Source organism: Pristiophorus japonicus, chromosome 8, assembly GCF_044704955.1.
Source record: "Pristiophorus japonicus isolate sPriJap1 chromosome 8, sPriJap1.hap1, whole genome shotgun sequence".
In the NCBI taxonomy this organism is placed as follows: domain Eukaryota; kingdom Metazoa; phylum Chordata; class Chondrichthyes; family Pristiophoridae; genus Pristiophorus; species Pristiophorus japonicus.
The window spans coordinates 180,756,894-180,778,404 of record NC_091984.1 but is presented as its reverse complement, the minus strand read 5'-3'; the positions used below and the strand labels follow the sequence as shown (position 1 = coordinate 180,778,404).

Below are 21,511 nucleotides of genomic sequence, written 5' to 3'. Positions count from 1 at the left end.
GCATGCTGACAGTGAGCATTTTGGGGACCTGGTTAGCAGTTGGTTATGAAAATCCTTTTAAATAAGAAGTGATTACATGTATTTTTTGAATTACTGCGCCCTCTTCCCCCAGTATTCTTCCTATCCTGAAAGAGCTGACTCCTGCTAAGGTCCTGTTCTGTTACAACTGACCTGCGCCCAGTATCTTCCCTCCGAGTCCATTCTTTATGCGCAAGCCTCAACAGTGCCAGGGTGAAAGAGCTCTGCAGCACAGAAGCCAAAATCGGACACAAGTGGCTTACGTTTTAATGGCCAGAAAATTATGAGCAGCTTGTGGCTGGGGCTTTCACCCCACCAAGCTCTTGTGCCCTGGCATCGAAGAGAAAAATCTACCCCCAGATATTGGCGGCCTACTTCATTGTGGAAGCATCCCATCCAAGCTCGATTCTGTCCTCAACCAAGGTTTATAAAAACACACACTCATTAGCAGGGAATATATTATTTAATTACTTGATCCATTTTTGATTATATCTCCGCCTTGGGCCATTTTTTTCAATGTTAAAGGTGCTATATAAATGCATGTCATTGTTGAAACACTCGATAGGGATCAGGATCAGGACTCCTGCCTGATCTATCTTCTCTCCCTCACCAAGGATGGTGTAGCTAATTGTAGATCCCCCAACTGCTTCCACTGCTGTGATCAGTTAACTCGACACTTACCAGCGATTGAATTATACATAAATATTTGAAAGTCGAAATGCCAATTACAAAAAGATGCACGGCTTACAATTGGGAATCTCATCTAAGGCTTAGAAAAAAATTCCTTTAGGAGAACCTTGCTCACAGAACAGAAATAATGTGTTACAAATTAAGGAAGTAATGGAATTTTCTGAGCTTATTAAAAACTAATGATGTACATTTGTTAAACAAACTGATGGAATTAAATTTCTCTCGTACTCCCACTGCACCGATTAGCAGCAATTACTGAGCATGGTTCAGTGAATTTGTACATGCTGGAGTTTTACATGAGACTTTCTTTGATAAAAGAAACTGCAGCAATTCTTTGTATTGATGTGGCTCAGGAGGTTACAGTGCTGAATAGGGAGTTTCATCTGATGTCAAACATTAAATCTTTTAATATCTATATCAGAAGGGTTTGGCCATATTAAATATATCTTGGTACAATTGCAAAACTGGCTGAATGTACAAAATCAACCCAAGAAATTTAGAAACCAGCTGTGCTGAGGCGGGATATTTAGTCGGTTAATGTCTGGTTATAACCTTTGCTCCGAGATGAGTCTGTTGAATCGGAAGGAGTCGAGCTAACTTTAATACGTTTTAACTGCAAAGCCATCAGTTTTGATCATTGCTTTCTGTTTAGCCATCAATCTTATGTATAAGCACTTCAGGAAATCTTGCTTTCTTGATAGCTGTGTATAACAGTTACCTGTCAATCACCCTGCAGCCATTGGCCTAACTATCAGACTGGTTCATTCGTAGCTCACATCTGAGTCAGAAGGTTGTGGGCAAACACTCCAGGATTTAGTACCATTGAGGTTTACAGCACAGAAGGATATTATTCAGCTAATCGTGTCTGGCAGCTCTTTGATAGTGCAATCCAAAACTATTTCCACCCTCCTCTCCCCATAACCCTGTACCTTCCTTTATTCCTCAAATATTTCAATTCTTCCCTCAAAAGATACAATGATCTCTGCCTCAACCACCCCCAGTGACAATGCATTCTATGCTCCCCAACAACCCTCTGCATAAAGAAAATTGTATCCTCTCTCCTCACTGTCTTAGTGACACAGTTAGAATCATAGCCATTTACGGCACCGAAGAGGCCATTCAGGCCCATCCTGTCTGCCGGCCAAAAAAGAGCAATTCAGCCTAATCCTACTTTCCAGCTCTTGGTCCATAGCCCTGTAGGTTACGGCACTTCAAGTGCATATCCAAGTTTTTTTAAAATGTGATAAGTGTTTCTGCCTCTACCACCCTTTCAGGCAGTGAGTTCCAGACCCCCATCACTCACTGGGTGAAAAAAGTTCTCCTCAACTCCCCTCTAATCTTTCTATCAATTACTTTAAATCTATGCCCCCTGGTTATTGACACCTCTGCTGGGGGAAATAGGACCTTCCTATCCACTCTATCCAGGCCCCTTATAATTTTATACACCTCAATCAAATCTCCACTCAGCCTCCTCTGTTTCAAAGAAAACAGGTAAGGCATTCCAGGATTTTGATCCGACGACCGTGAAAGAATGGCGATATATAATGGTGCACGATGGCGGCCCGGACCAGGGCAGGGAAGTCAAGAAGGGGTCGGCCAAATAGGTAAGATGGCGGCGCGGGGCGCTCCCGACCTCCCTTGTAAGCGAGCGGAGGTCAGCGCGGTTCGCGACCCTCAAGGCTGGTGCTGACATCACCCATACCAGCCTCGCGGGTTGCTGGCCAAGGTCCACCGTGGGGCGGAAAGGGATCGGCACGCAACGCTCGGGTCACCACACACGGTGATGAAGTCATCGCTGGGTGTGCGACGCCTCCATGGCAGCGCCTTTGCTAACTCCCGTGGGAGCCTGCAGCGCCCACCGCCGCAAACTTTAGCTAAAAGGGGCAATTTCGACCCTTATATGTCCAAGTCTGGATGCTCTGAGAGTTGTAGGGCAACTTGGTGGTGTTGGGGTTCCCATGGACCTGCTGCCCTTGTCCCTCTAGGTGGCAGGAGTCGCGGGTTTGGAAACAGAAACATAGAAAATAGGTGCAGGAGTAGGCCATTTGGCCCTTTGAGCCTGCACCACATTCAATAAGATCATGGCTGATCATTCACCTCAGTACCCCTTTCCTGCTTTCTCTCCATACCCCTTGATGCCTTTAGCCATAAGGGCCATGTCTAACTCCCTCTTGAATATAGCCAATGAACTGGCATCAACAACTCTGCGGTAGGGAATTCCACAGGTTAACAACTCTCTGAGTGAAGAAGTTTCTCCTCATCTCGGTCCTAAATGGCTTACCCCTTATCCTTAGACTGTGACCCCTGGTTCTGGACTTCCCCAACATTAGGAACATTCTTCCTGCATCTAACCTGTTCAGTCCTGTCAGAATTTTATGTGAGATCCCCTCTCATTCTTCTAAATTCCATTGAATATAAGCCGAGTCGATCCAGTCTCTCCTCATATGTCAGTCCTGGCATCCTGAGAATCAGTCTGGTGATCCTTCGCTGCATTCTCTCAATAGCAAGAACATCCTTCCTCAGATTAGGAAACCAAAACTGAACACAATGTTCCAGGGGTGAGACTTCACCAAGGACCTGTATAACGGCAGTAAGACCTCCCTGCTCCTATACTCAAATCCCCTAGCTATGAAGGCCAACATGCTATTTGCCTTCTTCACCGCCTGCTGTACCTGCATGCCAACTCTCAATGACTGATGTACCATGACACCCAAGTCTCGTTGTACCTCCCCTTTTTCTAGTCTGTCACCATTCAGATAATATTCTGCCTTCATGTTTTTGCCACTAAAGTGGATAACCTCACATTTATCCACATTATATTGCATCTGCCATGCATTTGCCCACTCACCTAACCTGTCCAAGTCACCCTGCAGCTTCTTAGCATCCTCCTCGCAGCTCACACTGTCACCCAACTTAGTATCATCTGTAAACTACCTGTGAAACATCTTGGGAAGGTGGTCTCAAAGCGCTTTACAGCTAATGAAGTACTTTTGGAGTGTAGTCAGTGTTGTAATGTGGGAGTTGCTGTTAGGTGGCCGCCCGTCTCAGGCTTAACCTCCCCAGCTCTCAGTTCAGGTCCTAGGTGACTGATCCGTGCACGCGCCCTGTCAACGCCACGCCGCGCGCCCCCCGCGGCGTGTCGGCGGCGCGCACGCTCCCCGAGAGCTGCGCTGCCTGCGCGCCTCCTGTCACCGCACTGATGTTGGGACCGGGACCGGGACCTTGGACGCGGCGGGCGGCCAACAGCATCGATGGCGTTATTACCGCGGCCGACCAGAGGATCCTGCAGGAGTGTCACGGGCTCTACAGCAACCGGCAGCACGGTAATTACCGGCGGGGAGAGAGAGAGGGGCAGCGTCCCGGCCTTGGCCCGCTCGCACCACATCGCCCCGCCCCAACTCGCTGCGCTGTCAGCGCTGCAACTGGTGGCTCTGTGCGCCCGGGCTCGCCGCCACTGGCCGCCAGGGGGCAGAGGAACACGGGCTCAGCTCACGGATCGACACGGAACAGAGGGTTCGGGGCAATAGCCTGGGGCAGGGGGGGCAACAAGGCCAAGGGGGGGGGGCAGATGATAGAGGGGCAGTAAAGACAAAGTGGCAAAAGTCAGGACAGATGAGGAAAATTCACTCTCTACAACATTTTGCAGATTTGGCGCAGTGGGTAGCGCTCTCTCAGTCGGTTGTAGGTTTAAGACCCACTTCCAGGAACTTGAGCACATCAATCTAAGCTGACGCTCCAGTACAGTGCTGAGGGAGTGCTGCACTGTTGGAGGTGCCGATTTTCAGATTAGACGTTAAACCAAGGCCCCGTCTGCCCTCTCACTTAGACATAAACTGTCCCACGGCACTATTCGAATAAAAGCAGGGGAGTTATCACCGGTGCCCTGGCCAATATTTATCCCTCAACCAGCATCACTAAAAGTATATTATCTGGTCATCATCACATTGCTGTTTCTAGGAGTTTGTTGGGCGCAATTTGGCTGCCACGTTTCCTACATCACAACAGTGACTACACTTTAAAAAGTATTTCATTGCTTGTAAAGCGCTTTAAGATGTCTTGAGGTTCAGAAGGGCACTATATAAATGCAAGTCTTTTCTTTTTTTGAGATATATGGAAATTAATAGGGTCTTTATCCAAGGCCCCCGAGGCTGCATCGTATGTACCTCTGCGGGCACACAGAGACACAAGGTTGGGCAGTCCTGCTTTATGGTTCCTGTAAATAAACTTGTGCTCATCTTAGGACTGTAACAAAGATAGGAGGTGAGAACTTGGCTGCGAAGAGATGGTTAGGATCTGGGCCAGATACCCAGATACGAGCAGCAGGCCCATGTTAAGCAAACAAAGACACCCTGTCTTTGCAAGAGTCAGGCAGGTGTTGGTGTATTTTTACTTGACAGGATGTGGTTTCATTTCCTCTTGGTGTGCATTGATCTGATTTATGTTCGGATTATCTATTTTTGGGGTACGTGCGTAAATTCATTATGGTGAGAGCAGTGCTGTCCAATACAAATGGCTGACCAGCCACGGGGGGGGGGGGGGGCTATGGTGCCACCATTTTAGCCACATCCACTCATTTTAGTAGAAAACATGTACTTTACATAAATAGTTACTTAATAAACATATTCTGCCTTTCAGTGCAAAACTCTTTCACCAAAAGAGTTTCTCTTTCACTAAAGTTTGGATTTCTGCCATGAATTGATCAGACACAGCACGTCTTAGTGCAGCTTCTAGATTTCTGTCCAGCAGTTGCAGAGGGAACTTTGACTTCATCAAAGTGATTGTGCGAGTCAATAATCTCAGCAATGAGTAACACCAGACCCTCCCCCACTCTCCACAGACCCGCCCCCACTCTCTCCAGGCCCTTCCCCACTCTCTCCAGACCCTCCCCCACTCTCCCTCCAGACCCTCGGTGGTTATAGAGATAGTGGATGCATTGGTTGATATCTTCCAAAATTCCATAGATTCTAGAACGGTTCCCGCGGATTGCAAGGGAGCAAATGTAACCCCACTATTTAAGAAAGGAGGGAGCGAGAAAAGTTAGCCTGACATCAGTAGTAGGGAAAATGTTAGAATCTATTATTAAGGACATAGTTACAGGACACTTAGAAAATAATTATAGGATTGGGCAGAGTCAACACGGATTTACGAAAGGGAAATCATGTTTGATAAATCTGTTATAGAGTTTTTTGTGGTTGTAACTAGCAGAATAGATAAGGGGGAAACCAGTGGATGTGGTGTATTTGCATTTTCAGAAGGCATTCGATAAGGTGCCACACAAGAGGTTATTAACCAAAATTAGGGCTCATGGGATTGGGGGTAATATACTAGCATGGATTGAGGATTGGTTAACAGACAGAAAACAGAGAATAGAAATAAAGGGGTCATTTTTGGGTTGGCAGGCTGTAACTAGTGGGGTACCGCAAGGATCAGTGCATGGGCCTCATCTATTCACAATATACATCAATGATTTGGATGAGGGGACCTAATGTAATATATCCAAGTTTGCTGATGATACAAAGCTAGGTGGGAATGTAAGTTGTGAAGAGGATGCAAAGAGACTTCTAGAGGATATAGCCAGGCTAAGTGAGTGGGCAAGACCATGGCAAATGGAATATAATGTGGAAAAATGTGAAGTTATCCACTTTGGTAAGAAAAATAGAAAAACAAAGTATTATTTAAACAGTGAGAGATTGAGAAATGATCTGGGTGTCCTTGTACACGAATCAATGATAGTTAACATGCAGGTACAATAAGCAATTAAGAAAACAAATGGTATGCTGACCTTTATTACAAGAGAATTTGAGTATAACAGTAAGATGTGTTACTGCAATTATATAGGGCCCAGTGTAGAGTTTTGTTCTCCTTATCTAAGGAAGGATATAGTTGCCATAGAGGGAGTGCAACGAAGGTTCACCAGACTGATTCCTGGGATGGGGGGATTGTCCTATGATGAGAGATTGAGTCGACTAGGCCTATATTCTCTAGAGTTTAGAAGAATGAGTGGTGATCTCATTGAAACATACAAAATTCTTACAGGGCTTGACAGGGTAGATGCAGGGAGGATGTTTCTCCTGGCTGGGGAGTCCAGGACCAGGGGTTACAGTCTCAGAATAAGGGGTCAGCCATTCAGGACTGAGATGAGGAGAAATTTCTTCACTCAGAGGGTGATGAATCATTGGAATTCTCTACCCCAGAGGGCTTTGCATGCTCAGTCATTGAGTATTTTCAAGATATAGACTGATAGATTTTTGAATATTAAGGGAATTAAGGGATATGGGGATAGTGCAGGAAAGTGGAGTCGTGATCTTATTGATTGACGAAGCAGGCTCGAGAGGCTGAATGGCCGACTCCTGCTCCTATTTCTTCTGTTGTTATAACCTGCCCCGCTCTCCCTCCAGACCTGCCCCCACCCTCTCTCCAGACCCGCTCTCATTCCCCTTCCTCATCCAAACTCATCCCCCCGAACCTGCCTTCTCTACAGACCCACCCCTGCTCTCCCTCCAGACTCGATCCCCGCCCTCCAGACCCTTCTGCCTCCCCACTACCTCCATCCAGACCCACTCCCACCCTGTCTCCCTCCAGACCTGTGCCCCTGCCCTCCCTCCCTCCAGACTCGTGACCCCGCCTCCACTCTTCCTCCCTCCTGATCCGCCCTCCCTCCCTCCGAACCTGCCCACTGCCCTCTCTCCCATCAGATTCGTGCCCTCGTTCCCCCCCCCTCTCCAGACCCGCCCCGTCCTCCCTCCAGACCCGCCCCCATCCTCCCTCCAGACCCATCCTTCCTCCCTCCCTCCTGACCCGCCCTCCCTCCCTCCAGATTCGCACCACCCTCCCACCAGAACGCAGTGGGATGCTACTTGCCCTTTGCCATGACATTCCTTGTGGGAACTGCTCATTATTGGTTGGGCTTGTTTTCTTCTGCTGGCCTGGAATGGATACTCCGATTGGTCGAGCTGATTATGATGACCCCTCTAATCTCTGTATGGTGTTGCTGGTGTTTCCATCCTACTACTGGTTGGAAGGAGGTCAAGAGAACAACCTTCTTAGAGGAAATTGGTTTGGTGAGATTGGAGGGCCAGATAGGAAGCAAGTGAGGAGGAAATGTGGGCAGGGTTTTGGAGAAGGGCAGAGCTGACATTGGGCAACAGAAGGATAGGGAAGGCATAAAGGAAACAAAAAACCAGTGGATAATCTTGAGGTAACTTGCAGAGATCAGGAAGCCCATGAGCTCCTCACATTCCCAATTAGCCACACGTGTCTGGTGGCTAATGTATTGGATAACACTGAACCATAGAATGGTTACAGCACAGAAGGAGGCCATTCGGCCCATCGAGCCTGTGGTGGCTCTCTGCAAGAGCACTTCAGCTAGTCCCACTCCCCTGCACTTTCCCCGTAGCCCTGCAAACTATTTTCCTTCAGGTACTTATCCAACTCCCTTTTGAAAGCCACAATTGAATCTGCCTCCACCACCCTTTCAGGCAGTGCATTCCAGATCCTAACCACTCGCTGTATCAAATAGTATTTCCTCATGTCGCTTTTGGATCTTTTGCCAATCAGCTTAAATCTGTATCCTCGGTTCTCAACCCTTCTGCTAATGGGAGCAGTTTCTCTCCATCTACTCTGTCCAGACCCCTCATGATTTTGAACACCTCTATCAGATCTCCTCTCAACCTTCTCTGCTCCAAGGAGAACAATCCCAGCTTCTCCAGTCTGTCCACGTAACTGAAGTCCCTCATCCCTGGAATCATTCTCGTAAATCTTTTCTGCACCCTCTCTAAAGACTTTGCATCCTTTCTAAACTGTGGTGGCCAGAATTGGACACAATGCTCCAGTTAAAGCCAGTGTTTTAGAAAGGTTCATCATAAAGGTACTCTATGCCTCTATTTATGAAGCCCAGGATCCCATATGCTTTTTTAACCGCTTTCTCAATCTGCCCTGCTATCTTCAACGATTTGTGCACATATACCCCCAGGTCTCATGCACCCTCTTTAGGATTGTACCCTTTAGTTTATATCGCATCTCCTCGTTCGTCCTATCAAAATGTATCACCTTGCACTTTTCTGCGTTAAATTCATCTGCCATGTGTCCACTTATTTCACCAGCCTGTCTATATCTTCTTGAAGTCTATCACTATTCTCCTCACTGTTCACTATACTTCCAGGTTTTGTGTCATCTGCAGATTTTGAAATTGTGCCCTGTATTCCCAAGTCCAAGTCATTAATATATATCAAGAAAAGCAGTGTTCCTCGTACCCATCCCTGGGGAACACCACTGTGTACCACTGGGCTAGGGAGAGTAATTTTTAAAATGTTTTTACGATAATTGAGAGAGCCCATTACTCCAGAATCACCCTTATAATGATTCTGAAGTCCTCCTCTTTAACACCATCTCTTCAGAGTTTCCTCGCCCACGATCTGCATCCTAACCCCTGACACTGAATGTGAGGAGCTCATAGGCTGTCACGAGAATCAAGGTTATCCACGGGTTTTCTGCTTCCTCTGTACCTTCCCTTCCCTTCTGCTATCCAATGTCAGCCCTGCCCTTCTCCAAAACTGCCCACATTTCCTCCTCTCTGTCCCTCCAATATCACCAAACCAATTTCCTTTAAGATGGCCATCGTCTGTTCTCTTGACCTCCTTCCAACCAACTCCTGACTGCCTAATTCCCTCTTCTCAGCCCCATGCTTGCCTATAACATCAACCCCTTGCTATCCTCTGATACTATCACCAGTCCTTTCAAAACTTCTGTCATCACTCCTCTACAGTCCCTCAAAACTGTCACCAAGCTCATGGTCTACAGGGCCATAGTAATACCTGCCCTCCTGTATGGCTCAGAGATGTGGATCATGTACAGTAGGCACCTCAAGTCGCTGGAGAAATACCACCAGCAATGTCTCCGCAGATCCTGAAAATCCCCTGGGAGGACAGACGCACAAACATTAGCGTCCTCGTCCAGGCCAACATCCTCAGTATTGAAGCACTGACCACACTTGATCAGCTCTGCTGGGCAGACCACATAGTTCGCATGCCAGAAGCGAGACTCCCAAAGCAAGCGCTCTACTCTGAACTCGTCCACGACAAACGAGCCAAAGGCAGGCAGAGGAAACGTTACAAGGACACCCTCAAAGCCTCCCTGATAAAGTGCGACATCCCCACTGACACCTGGGAGTCCTTGGCCATAGACCGCCCAAAGTGGAGGAAGTGCATTCGGGAGGGCGCTGAGCTCCTCGAGTATCGTCGCCGAGAGCATGCAGAAATCAAGCGCAGGCAGCGAAGGAGCGTGTGGCAAACTAGGCTCCCTGCCCACCCTTTCCCTCAACGACTATCTGTCCCACCTGTGACAGAAACTGTGGTTCTCGTATTGGACTGTACAGCCACCTAAGAACTCATGCTAAGAGTGGAAGCAAGTATTCCTCGATCCCGAGGGACTGCCTATGATGATGACTGAAAAAGAGGATAGCCGTGGCTCTTCCACTCTCTTAAACATCTCCAACCTGCCCTTTCTTTCCAAAGTCCTTAAACTCCAAGGCAGTTACTCACCAATTCTGTGGTTACCTCTCCTTTTTTCAGTTCTTCCCATATGGTTTCTGACTCGCCCATAGCACCAAGTCTGCCCTGGTCAAAGTCCAAGTAAGCAATGACATCTTGTGTGGCTGTTGCTTGCTACGCATTCTTGCCTTCCTCGACCTCACCTTGCATTCAAAACTGTTAACCCCCATGTTCTCCTCCACTGTCTCTCTTCCATGGACTATTTTCATGTCCCCATGCTCCCCTGGCTTGAATTGTACAAATCTTAATACAACCACTTCACCTTCTCGAATGCTTTTCCTCCAGTGCCTCTTTTGTACCTGTAATGTAGGCACCTGTGAATATGCTCACAGGTTTGTAGAGCTCTTGTTGACCCGGTTTGGAGGGGAGCAGGCAGGTCGGAGGGCCTACTTGTGGGACTGGTCCAGGCAGCGGGCAGTCGAGGGGGTTGTTCAGCCCGACTGCCTGCCTCTCTTCCGCAGCTATGTTCGTGCCAAGGTGTCCCTAGAGATAGAGCACGCGGTGTCCACCGGTACGCTCGCGGCCATCCGCGAGAAGTGGGCACCAGAAGGACTGGGGTGCATCATCACCCCCAGCAACTAAATTTTAATTTGATTTGACAAGATTACATTGTTAATTTTGTGGGCTTTGGTGCCCTTACAAAAGGGGGCACTTGATTTAATGTTATACAAAAATAGTTGTAGAGCTGTTGAGTTGTGAGTGGCTTAGCCTTTCATGTGATGTTCACAAGACTCAATAACACCCCAGCCAGTTAAGTTCAGGGGATCCACGATTGTGCTGTATTCTTACGACGCCACTAACAAACACAATTTATAAGATGGCTCCAATTCAACATGTGACTTTTATTGCATTTACAGAAGCAGTTGCATTACCATAGTAGTCCATTAGGTGGAGCAGTAGTCCACTAGGTGGAGCTCTTTATTACACTGATGAGGCAGGTGGTTGTGATCCTGGTGGATGAACTGATAATGTGTAGTCTGATTGTTAAACCTTTGCTAATAAACCAAACTAGTTCTTAATAGCAATGTGTTGCTATGATTTCTTAAGCAAAGAACCCATGAAGCAAATACATTACAATACCCGAGTGGTCCATCCTTGATACCCTCATACTTATAATCTTCATGCTAATAAGTTATGGATATCACCAACAAACACAGGGCTAAGTTTAATGGATACACTGATGATACCCATCTTTGATTCCACATCTGCCTCACCTATCTGACTGCCCAACATCAATTACTGGACAAGTCTAAATTTCCTTCAGCTCAATGCTGGCAAAATCAAAGCATTGCTCTTTGCTTCTCGTCAGCGCCCATGTCCTTCTGGCTCCAACTGCATTAACTTAGTCCAGCTGTTCCTGCATGCTGAACTAGACTATACACAGTGTTAGCTTTCTGCTCAACCTGAGAATTGCTTCCCCCATTCCCAGTCAGTTGGAATGCATGTCTTTGTCGACCTTTATCTCTCTCCCTCCACAATCAAACTCCTGAGCCACACCTTCATCACCTCAGCTGTACTTGAATACTGTCCTCACTGGCATCCCTACCTCCACCTTGCAATTAAGAGATAAGTTGCTTCAACCTTTCTCAAGAATCTTCTCCAGCCATGTGTTCCAACTGACACCCTCCACTCTGCTAACTTCAGGACACGCCAAAGTGCTTTACAACCAATGAAGTATAGCCACTTTTGTAATGTAGGAACTGCGGCAGCCAATTTGTGCACGGCAAGGTCCCACAGACAGCAATGAGTTAAGCGATCAGATAATCAGTTTTAGTGATGTAGTTTGAGGAATGAATGTTGGCCAGCACACTGGGAAAACACTCATTAGGATCTTTAACATCCATCTGAGAGGGCTGCTGGGGCCTCGGATTAACGTCTCATCCGAAAGACAGCTGCCGCAGTTCCGACATTACAACAGTGACTATACGTCATTGGTTGTAAAGCACTTTGGGTCGTCCTCCGACAGTGCAGCACTCCCTCAGTACTGAAGGGCCAGCTTAGATGATGTGCTCAAGTCTCTGGAGTGAGACTTGAACCCACGACCTTGTGACTCAGAAGCAAGAGTGCTGCCACTAGGCCATGGCTGACACAAGGCTGATTACTGCTCGTCCTGCACTCCAATCCCCCTCAGGAGGAAAAGTACATAGCCACTACTTCCCTGTGCTTTGATACTCTCATTTTGGCCGGTTATCCTTTTCCTAGCTCTCTGAACATGCCTTGATTCTCTTTCAATCTTATCCTCTATGTGCTTTCCCTTTCCCTCAGAGGCATTCCTTATTTAAGGAGCATAGAATCATAGAAACTTACAGCACAGAAGGAGGCCATTTCGGCTCATTGTGTCCACACCGCTAGACAAAGAGCTATCCAGCTTAATCCCACTTTCCAGCTCTTGGTCTGTAGCCCTGTAGGTTAAGGCACTTCAGGTGCATATCCAAGTACTTTTGAAATGTGGTGAGGGTTTCTGCCTCTACCACCCTTTCAGGCAGTGAGTTCCAAACCTCCACCACCCTCTGGGTAAAAACATTTCCCCTCAAATCCCCTCTAAACCTCCTACCAATTACTTTAAATCTATGCCCCCTGGTTGTTGACCCCTCTGCTAAGGGAAATATGTCCTTCCTATCCACTTTATCTAGGCCCCTCATAATTTTATACATCTCAATAAGGTCTCCCCTCAGCCTCCTCTGTTCCAAAGAAAACAAACCCAGCCTATCCAATCTTTCATCCTAGCTAAAATTCTCCAGTTCAGGCAACACCTTCGTAAATCTCCTCTGTACCCTCTCTAATGCAATCACATCTTTCCTGTAATGTGGTGACCAGAACTGCACGCAGTACTCTAGCTGTGGCCTAACTAGTGTTTTATACAGTTCAACCATAATCTCCTTGCTCTTGTATTCTATGCCTTAGCTAATAAAGGCAAGTATTCCGTATGCCTTCTTAACCATCTTATCTACCTGGCCTGCTACCTTCAGGGATCTGTGGAGCTGCACTCCAAGGTGCCTTTGTTCCTCTACACTTCTCAGTGTCTTACCATTTAATGTGTATTCCCTTGCCTTGTTACTCTCGCCAAATTAATTACCTCACACTTCTCAGGATAGAATTCCATTTGCCACTGTTCTGCCCCCTGACCAGTTCATTGATATCTTCCTGCAGTCTACAGATTTCTTCTTCATTATCAACCACACAGCCAATTTTTGTATAATCTGCAAACTTCTTAATCATTCCACCTACATTCAAGAGTAAATCATTGATATATATACCACAAAAAGCAAGGGACGTAGTACTGAGCCCTGCGGAACCCCACTAGAAACAGCCTTCCAGTCACAAAAACAGCCTTCAACCATTACCCTTTGCTTCCTGCCTCTGAGCCAATTTTGGATCCAACTTGTCACTTTGCCCTGGATCCCATGGGCTTTTACTTTCGTGATCAGTCTGCAATGTGGGACCTTATCAAAAGTCTTGCTAAAATCCATATAGACTACATCAAACGCACCATCCTCATCGACCCTCCTAAAAAAATTCAGTCGTTAGTCAGACCTTACCTTAACAAATCCATGCTGACTGTCCTTGATTAATCTGTGTCTTTCTAAATGAAGATTTATCCTTTCCCTCAGAATTTTTTCCAATAATTTTCCCACCACCAGTGTTAGGCTGACTGGCCTGTAATTACTCGGTCTATCCCTTTCTCCCTTTTTAAACAATGATACAACGTTAGCAGTCCTCCAGTCCTCCGTCACCACACCTAAAGCCAAAGAGGATTGGAAAATGATGGTCAGAGCTTCTGCTATTTCCTTTTTTGCTTCTCTTAACAGCCTGGGATACATTTCATCCGGATCTGGGAATTTATCCACTTTCAAAGCTGCTAAGCCCATTAATACTTCCTCTCTCCATACGTTAATTTCATCTAATTTTTCACACTCCTCACTGATTGCAATGTCTGTATCACCCTCACTTTTGTGAAAACAGACGTAAAGTATTAATTAAGAACCACACCCACGTCTTCCGCCTCCACACACAGATTTTCTTTCTGGTCTCCAATAGGCCCTACTCTTTCTTTAGTTATCCTCTTGCTCTTAATGTATTATAAAACATCTTTGAGGTTTCCTTGATTTTACTTGCCAGTATTTTTTCATGCTCTCTCTTTGCTTTCCTAATTTCATATTTAATTTCACCCCTGCACTCTATACTGCTCTAGAGTTTCTGCAGTGTTGTGCCCTCAGTATCTGTCATAAGCCTCCCTTTTTTTCTTTATCCTACCCTGTATGCTCCTTGACATCCAGGGGGCTCTAGATTTATTAGTCCCACCCTTTTTCTTTAAGGGAACATACTTGCTCTGTACCCTCAGGATCTCCTCCTTGAATGCCCCCCACTGCTCTGACACTGATTTACCTTCCAGTAGCTGTTTCCAGCCGAACTTTGGCTAAATCACATCTCAGCTTAGTAAAATTGGTTTTCCCCCAATTGAGAACTTTTATTCCTGGTCTATCTTTGTCCTTTTCCGTAACTACCCTCAATCTAACTGAATTATGATCACTAGCATAAATAAGAGCAAGTTGTTATTGGAGCCAGAAACAGTCTGTTAAATCAGAGTGGATGCAGCTTGTGTCTGAGTGCTGTAGTGAATGTAACCATGATATATTCCCGTCCTATATAGGTGTGTGGTCCTGTCCTGGTTTGGTCTCTCCAGCAAATTGTGTCGCGATTCGAGTTGAAGCCAAGCCGGTGAGGCCATTCAATTCGTCTGCTAGGTGGGGTGAAGCACAAGATGGCATTAAAGAGCTGGTTGAAAGGGTGCCACCATGGGATGCGGCAATATCAGAGCAACTGCGTGTTAAGATAAAGTGCATTGTGAGAGAGCCATTTAAATATAATAGGTGCAACCTGAAAGGAGAAGGCATAAGTTGGAATGCAAGGACTTCAAGCTAAGTGGATCACTGAGCTTTTAAATATAATTGAGGAAAGCATGATTCAGAGCTCCTGAAGTGCTGTCCCTGGTGAAGGGATGTTGCTTGGTGATGGTAAACTGCGTACAGCCGTGATATGTTAATTCAATAGAATCGAGTGGAAATGCTCACTATATATATACTTGATCTGTACGAGAAATTTTCTAAATGCAAGCTGCACTGAGAAATCTTGTTAGAAATTGTACTCTAAACATTGCAATTTCAGAGCATATGACGATAGTTGCAGTCGAGTTAATAGAAGATCATTGTGGGGTAGTGCAGAGGGGTTCCAATGGTCTAGCAGCACGTGATGCATAGAGGGGCTGCAGATAGGTTTGTGCTTGTGGTAGTGGGTGAGCTTCAACCTTCAGCTGTAGAGATGCAGATCACAGGAACGGCCCTTCACCGACAGGGTCTCTTGAATCGCCTTCTGCCCTTTTCCTCGCGTTTCCGGTGTCCAGTTACAGAGCAGCATTGGTGCAATCCAAAGGGCAGATTGCTGCCCCACTCTCTGAGCCGGGGAATGGTGAGATGGTTTGGGGAATTGAGGAGAATCTTTTGTTTGTTAACGGCAAATATGTGTTTATTTGAAATGTCAGACACAGCATCTTAAACATATGGTCCTTACTCAATCCTTCCCAGTCTGACCTTCCATCCCAGATAATCAACTAGGAACATAGGAACTGAGGTAGGCCATTCAGCCACTCGAGCCTGTTCCATCATTCAATTAGATTGTGGCCGATTGGCACCTCAACTCCATTTACCTGCCTATGATCCATATCCAGCATCAACAACCTGATGGGCGAGAGAATTTCAGATTTGCACTACCTTTGTGTGGAAAAAGTGCTTCCTGATTTTATTCCTGAAAGTCCAAGCATTAATGTTAAGATTGTGCTGGATTCCCCCACTAGAGCTTTGCTGTATCTACCCTACTGAATTCCTTTTTATCATTTTAAACATCGCAATTTGATCACCCCTCAACCTTCTTAATTCCAGGGAATAAAAGGCAAGTTTTTACAACATGGTTTTATAATTTAACCCTTTTGTAATGTATGCATCTGTGAGTATGCTCAGAGGTTTGCTAACAGGTCCAAGCAACGGGCGGTCGAGGGGGTCGTTCAGCCCAACTGCCTGCCTCTCTTCCATGGCTATGTTTGAGCCAGGGTGTCCCTGGAGATGGAGCATGTTGTGTCCACCGGTACGCTCGTGGCTTTCTGTGAGAGCTGTGCACCGGAGGGACTGAAGTGCATCATCACCCCCGGCAACCAAATTTTAATCTGAACGAAGTTTTCTTCAAAGTTTTATTCGGAAATTTGTGGGTTCTACTGTCCTCACCAAAAGGGGGCACTTGATTTAAAGTTACAATTAAAATAGTTGTAGAGCTGTTGCACTGTGAGTGGCTTAGCCAGTCATGTGATATTCAAGTCTCAATAAAACCCCAGTCAGCTGAGTCTAGGTCATCCACAATGAGATCTGCGGTTGTGAGCCTAGTGGATGAACTGGTAATGTGTAGTGTGATTGTTAAACCTTTGTTAATAAACCAACTAGTTCTTAATAGCAATGTGTTGCTATGAATTCTTAAGCAAAGAACCCATGAAGCAAATACATTACACCTTTAATCCCTGGTATAATTTTGTGACTCTGCGCTGCACCCCTCCAAGGCCAATATATCCTTCCTGAGGTTCGGTGCCCAGAACTGAATGCAGTACTCCACATGGGGTCTGACCAAGGCCCTATACAACTGTAGCAACAGTTCATCCCCTTTATATTCCAGCCCCCTTGAGGTAAAGGCCAACATTACAATAGCCCTTTGATTATTGTTTGTACCAGTGCACTAGCTTTTAGAGATGTATGTACCTAGACACCCGAATCCCTTTGCTGCTCCACAGCTTCAAGTCTCTCGCCATGAATAAAATATTTTGATTTACCTTTCTTGGATCAAGTGTGGATGACCTTACACAAAAGCAAAATACTGCGGATGCTGGAATCTGAAATAAAAACAGAGAATGCTGGAAATCTCAGTGGGTCAGGCAGTATCGGTGGAGAGAAAAATAAAGTTAATGTTTCAGGTCGACGACCTTTCTTCAGAACTGATGTTACCATTTCAATTCGGCCCATCATCTCTTTTGTTTCTCTAATCTCTCCTGCCTTTCACCCTATCACAGACCTTCCCTTTTGTTCTTTCTTCCCCTCCCCCTTTCAGTGCTTAAGAATGTGATCTTTTCGAACATTCAGCAGTTCTGACGAAGGATCGTCGATCAAAACGTTAACTCTGTTTTTTTCTCCACAGATGCTGCCTGACCTGCTGAGATTTTCAATGTTCTCTATTGCATGACCTCACACTTCACCACATTGAACTCCACCTGCCACAGTTTTGCCCACTCACTTAATCTGTCTATGTCCTTCTGTAACTTCCTGTCCCTACTGTGCTAACGGTTATTCTTAACATTTGCATGAACATAGGAACAGGAGTAGACCATTCAGCCCCTCGAGCCTGTTCCTCCATTCAATGAGATCATGGCTATTGTGTATCCCAACTCCATTCACCAGCCTTGGCACCAATGTTCCCTCTAAGCTGCATGGCCACACAGCTTTTATATAATGTGAAATTTCGCAATTATGCAAAACTTTAAATGGGCTGCGCAGTCCCTAACAGGGACCGAAGCATGAAGCATTCGTAACAAGATAGATGAGTTGACGGCACAAATAGAAATAAATAGGTATGATCGGATTGCCATTACAGAGACATGGTTGCAAGGTGACCAAAGCTGGGAACTAAATATTTAGGGGTATTTGCCATTTCGTAAGGATAGACAGAAAGGAAAAGGAAGTGGGGTAGTTCTGTTAATAAAGGATGAGATCAGTGCAGTAGTAAGAAATGATATTGGCTCAGAAGATCAAGATGTAGAATCAGTTTGGGTGGAGATAAGAAGTAATAAGGGAAAGAAGTCAGTGGTGAGAATGGTCTTCAGGCCCCCAAACAGCAGCCACGCTGTGGCAGAGATTATAAATCAAGGAACAATGGAGGCTTGTAAGAATGGTACAGCAATAATATGGGCAATTTTCATCTTCATATTGATTGGACAAATCAAATTGGCAATGGTAACCTTGAGGAAGGGTTCATAGAGTGTATGTGCGATGGTTTATTGGAACAATACATTGTGGAACCAACCAATGAGCAGACTATTTTAGATATGGTAATGTGTAACGAGTCTGGATTAATTAATGATCTTGTAGTTTAGGATCCTCTTTGGAATGACAAAGGTATAAAGGTAGAGTTGATTAAAGTGGACTGAGAAAATATATTAAAGTGTAAGACTGTAGAAGAACAGTGGCAAACATTTAAGGGGCTATTTCATAACTCTCAGCAAAGATTTATTCCAGTAAGAAATAAAGATGCTAAGAGAAGGATGAACCATCCCTGGCTAATTAAGTAAATGATTGGATCAGATTGAAAACAAATGCATACAATATTGTGAAGGACAGTGGCAGGCCAGAGGCTTGGGAAATTTTTAGAAACCAGCACAGGATGATTAAAAAAAATGATAAAGACAGAGAACATAGCATATGAGAGTAAACTAGCAAGAAATATAAAAACAGACAGTAAGAGCTTCTACAGGTATATCAAAAGTGTTGTGTCTTCAGATGCTCTAATAATGACTCCACGAGACAGTGTGTTGTGCTTGAACTGTAGTGACCTTAGTCTATTTAATGTAACTCCAGAGTGAGGATCACACATGGTGGCCTGCCTTTTATACTAGGCCTGGCACACCTGTACAGGTAAACTACAAGTCTCCCACTGTGGTGCCCTCTGGTGGCACATCATATGTAATAGTACAAGCAGTAACCATGTAGAATACATGACATCACTCTCCCCCAAGCCTTTAGTGCAAATCACCTTTGCATTGACTGTGCTCTGGGCTTAGCTCTGGTTGATCCTTGGAGGGTCATTTTCATCTTCGGTGAGTAGGTGGTGTTTCGTTGGCAGTAGAGTTGCTGGTGGTTTCTGTATGTGTGTCCATGACCACTCCATTCTCTCTCCCCCCCACAACCCCCACCATACAGATTGTGCCGATGGCTCATTACATTCATATACATTCAAGTCCAAAAAAAATAATTGCATTTACAGTATTGCATTCGTGGTACCATGGTGAGATAAGTACATTTGAATGGTGAGGTACATGCTTGGACTATACTTGGAGTCAGAGCTGGGGTCAGCACCGGTGCGTGAGGCCAAACTAGTGCCAGAACTGCTGGATGGTGTCCAGGTAGTCTGGTGACAGCACGGTGCCCAGTGCTGGCAGTGGGAACCCGGTTGGCTCAAGTTGCCTGCTCTCAGGGCCTTTGCCGTTGTTTCTAGCGTCGGGCAGGTTCACAGATGCCTGTGACCTCCCTGTCCTCTCCTTGCGCTCCGGGTCGCTGCTGCTCCCTGAGGAGCAGTCATCTAGCAGTGCACAGGGAACTGCTGACTCACTTGCCTGGGCGTTATTTGGTTTGGGATCCTGGCTGATCCCAGTCCCATTTGGGAGACCTGTTGCGGGTGACCCTTCGTTCCTGAGTGTAGTCTTGGTGGCGATAGGGTCTGGGGACTGCACCTTAGCGCAGTTCGCTCTTTCAGGCTCGTGGCGGTTGGTGCCATCGGGTGCCTGAAAGGTGGAGCTGATCGGGGGCAGGGTATCGATACCATTGCCGTTGCCCTCCTGAGATCACTTGCTCTGCAGATTGTCTATATTAGCTGCTTGTGGCCACACTCCATGGTACACCACTCTGGTCCCAGGGACGCAGGCTACAGCATTGGGTAGCTCGCTGGACCTGTGTGCTCCTGATGGGTGTTTGTCCGCTGCATTGACCGTATACAATTGAAATTATACACCACACAATGTTTCATTACTTATTGTAAATAACCTGTAGCTCCGATCGCAATCGCGTGACTTTTCCTTGCTTATTGTATGCACACAACTCTGATCATCAATTACACATTTTACATGGTCGCAATCGCGCGACTTTTCCTTGCTTATTGCATGTACACAACTCTGATCATCAATTACATATTTTACATCTAACTCACAGTTGTTGTTATATTAATAGAGAGTGTGGAACTGTCCCTTTAAGTGTGGTGAGTTGCAGGGTCCCTTTAAGAGAGCCTTGCTATCTTTACCCCAATCCTCTTCTTTGGTTGGTGCCACGTGTTACTCCATCAGCGCTGCACCTCGTGGTCTGGCCGCCGCCATATTTTTCTTCAGCGCCTCACCGCGTGATTTGAGCACCATCTTTTTTTATCCACGATGTCGACTGCTGTGATCCTCTTCTCCCCGGGTTCCTCCACCGAAGCTGGGAAGTCGCCTTTGGGTCCGATTTTCTTCCTCCGGAGTCCTGCCACTGGAGCCTGGAAGGTGTGTTTAGGTCGTCTCAGGTGATCATCTCCACGCAGTCATGATGAGCGGTCTGTGCCTCAGGTGATGTGTTGGCCTGCTCTCTGGTGCCGGATCCAACCTCCTGTGGGGGCTTGCTTTGCCTCTGAGCACGGGGGACGTCGATCATTGGAGGGGTGAAATCTTCCCAGCGCCAATGGATCTTCTCCATCCACCTTCTTCTGAGTAGCGTTGGTCCATCACCTGCAACAATCCATAGGGGTAACTTGTACACCGTGCCATCATGGAGTACTTTTACAACCGCACTACCAACGACTGGGATAAGTTCATTGGTGTAGGTGCGCAGCTTTGCCTCAACTGGGACCAACTTGGGCCGTTCAGCCTGATTGTCCGATAGCCTCTCAAAGGCTTCTTGATTCATTACTGACTGGCTCGCCCCCATGTCCACTTCCATGAAGACTGGAACACCATTGATCTCGACTTCCATCCTCAATGGAGAACATTCTGTGGTGCAGGTAAACATGCTATATACCTCATCGTGGGGCTGAGCTGCCTCTCTGACTATTGCTTCATAATCCGTGCTGGATTCGTGGCCATCTGCAGACTCTTCATCAACACAGTGAGTCATATTTCTTTTACACATTCACTGGAGGTGGCCCTTTGTGCTGCAGTCTTTACATACATTCTTTAAAACGGCACTGGTGAGCCCTATGATTCCTTTCGCAACGCCAGCATGGTGCTACCCGATTAGCCCCCCTTGGCGGACTCTGAGTTAAGGGAGTCGGGGGCCTGTTCTCTCTCCCCTGAGAAGATTCACGTTCTACACTCCAGCCTCTAAAAGGCGCCACTCTGTGTACAGTACTTGCCGGGTTTGAGTCCTGAGGGTAAGTCATCCGCCTAGAGCCGAAGGTCGAGGTCATGAATGCTTGGCTCACGGAGATGG

The 21,511-nt window shown here is 46.3% G+C and overlaps 1 protein-coding gene across 3 annotated transcripts in view; it reads left to right on the top strand.

Moving 5' to 3' along the window:
- The first annotated feature begins 3,897 nt into the window (after positions 1-3,897).
- Positions 3,898-21,511, top strand: part of LOC139268852 (uncharacterized) — a 227,658-nt gene continuing 210,044 nt past the window's right edge. For 2 of the 3 annotated variants that reach the window (XM_070887620.1, XM_070887619.1), the window contains exon 1: positions 3,898-4,031. In XM_070887620.1, the coding sequence (XP_070743721.1) occupies positions 3,908-4,031 (124 nt within the window). In that variant the 5' untranslated portion in view covers positions 3,898-3,907. Of the gene's footprint in view, positions 4,032-14,971; positions 15,002-21,511 lie in introns of those variants that run through there. The other variant, XM_070887621.1, reaches the window with a different exon arrangement.